Genomic DNA, 1,803 nt, shown 5'->3' with positions numbered 1-1,803 from the left:
TGTGTGTGTGTGTGTGTGTGTGTGTGTGTGTGTTGGAATATGTTTGGCTGAGAAGACAGAAAAATTCACAGGTTTTAAGACTCCAAAGAGAGAAATGAGGGAATTCTAATAGCTATGACTCTAGCAAGTTCCTAGTAAGTCCCATGCTAAATAAAACAATTATTCATTGGGTGTTAATAGCTTTGGTACTTTCTAGTAGAAAAGCAGAAATTAAGTAATTTGCCCGTGGGTACACAGTTTCTCATATATGAACAGTAATGTCACCTGATTCATGGAGTTTGGGAGAAAATTAAATGAGTTAATATATGTAAAGTATAGTGCCAGCTAAATTGATAAGTACTCATTAAATAACAGCTACTATTATTGTTATTACCATGCTGGGTACTATTCTAAGTACTTTAAGTACATTATTTAATTTGATCTTCACAATAGCTTCATGTGGTAGATAACATCATTCCCTTTTTATAATTAGTAAACTATGAATTAGAAAAATTAAGTAACTTGTCCAATGACACACAACTAATATGTGTTGAAAATACAATTTGACCTGAGACAATCCAAGGTTCACGCTCTTAAAAACTATGTTACGGACTCAGAAACTAAAGAGCTCTTGGAGAACAAGGCAGAGTCTAACAGGAAAATAACTCAGACCCAGTATTCAAGGAAGCTCCAGATTCACACGTTTTGCTTGATCTTCTGCACTTGAACTCCCTGGGAGTCCAAAACCAGATCAAAGGCACATCATCAGTTCTACAGAGGCAGAAAAAAGTTAAACTTAAGTGGCTTTGGGGGTAGGAAGAGGGACTGTCTGCAGTTGGGCACAAGGGACCTACTTATGGAAAATATTCTAAAATTCCTCTGTAAGGCTTTTTTTTGGGGGTGGGTGGGAGGGAATGTTCTAAAATTGGGTTAATTTTAGATGATGTTAATTCCACACAACCCAGTAAATTTACTAAAAATCATTGTATTGTACACTTAAAATGGGTGGTTTTATGGTATGTATATACATTATACCTCAAGAAAGCTATTATTTAAAACAATTTTTTAGCCCAGTGCACCCTGGAGGTTGCCCATGACAGTGTTTAACCACATGTGTGGTGTGAACTTACAGGCATCATGTTGTGAAGAGATGGGGGCTGCGGTGACTCATGCAATCAGGAATTTCAACCTAGAGAACCGGGCGCAATGGGAAATCAGCAAGATGAAGCCCTTCCCCGCTCCCAGGCACCCCTCCACCAAGAACCTCCTGCGAAAGCAGATGAGCAGCCATCCAGAAATTAAGGGAGAAATTGCTAGAAAAAATGACAAACTGCTGTCATTACTAAAAGATGTGTATGTCGATTCCAAAGATCCCGTGTCTTCTGTGCAGGTAAAGGATGCTGGAAAACGTCAGAAGCCAAAGGAGTTCAGCTTGCCGGAAAACCATCATCCTGACATGATGAATATTAAGAACATTCCCAAAGGCAAAATTTCCATTGTAGAGGCACTGACACTTCTCAATAATCATAAACTTTATCCAGACACATGGACTGCTGAGAAAATAGCAAGATGTAAATTCTCTTCTTAAATATTTCATAACTTTTGAAGTCAAAAATCTTACCCCCTGAAGGCAAGAAAGCAATACAATCAAAATGAAGAGAATCCTGAAATTACTTTTCCTTAATGTACTCTGTGTCCCCGTACCCTGTTTATTTTCTCATTTTTAGCATATTAAATTATATAAATTTAAAAAATAAAATTAAAATAAAATAAATAAAAATTTTAAACAAACCAATAAAACATATAGATATTATGTTTCTGCTC

At 36.6% G+C, this 1,803-nt stretch overlaps 1 protein-coding gene across 1 annotated transcript; it reads left to right on the top strand.

Annotated features, from left to right (window-relative positions):
• Positions 1 to 1,129: 1,129 nt before the first annotated feature.
• Positions 1,130 to 1,567, top strand: LOC309824669 (NADH dehydrogenase [ubiquinone] 1 alpha subcomplex assembly factor 4-like; the record flags this gene model as incomplete). The annotated part of the gene is made up of 1 exon (XM_082657716.1): positions 1,130 to 1,567. The coding sequence occupies one exon, from the start codon at positions 1,130 to 1,132 to the stop codon at positions 1,565 to 1,567; it is 438 nt and encodes a 145-aa protein (XP_082513842.1).
• Between the last annotated feature and the right edge of the window lie 236 nt (positions 1,568 to 1,803).

The sequence above is a fragment of the Grampus griseus genome (genome assembly GCF_964374135.1).
Source record: "Grampus griseus genome assembly, chromosome: 7".
NCBI classification, from domain to species: Eukaryota; Metazoa; Chordata; class Mammalia; order Artiodactyla; family Delphinidae; genus Grampus; species Grampus griseus.
This window is presented reverse-complemented; position numbering and strand designations above follow the sequence as displayed.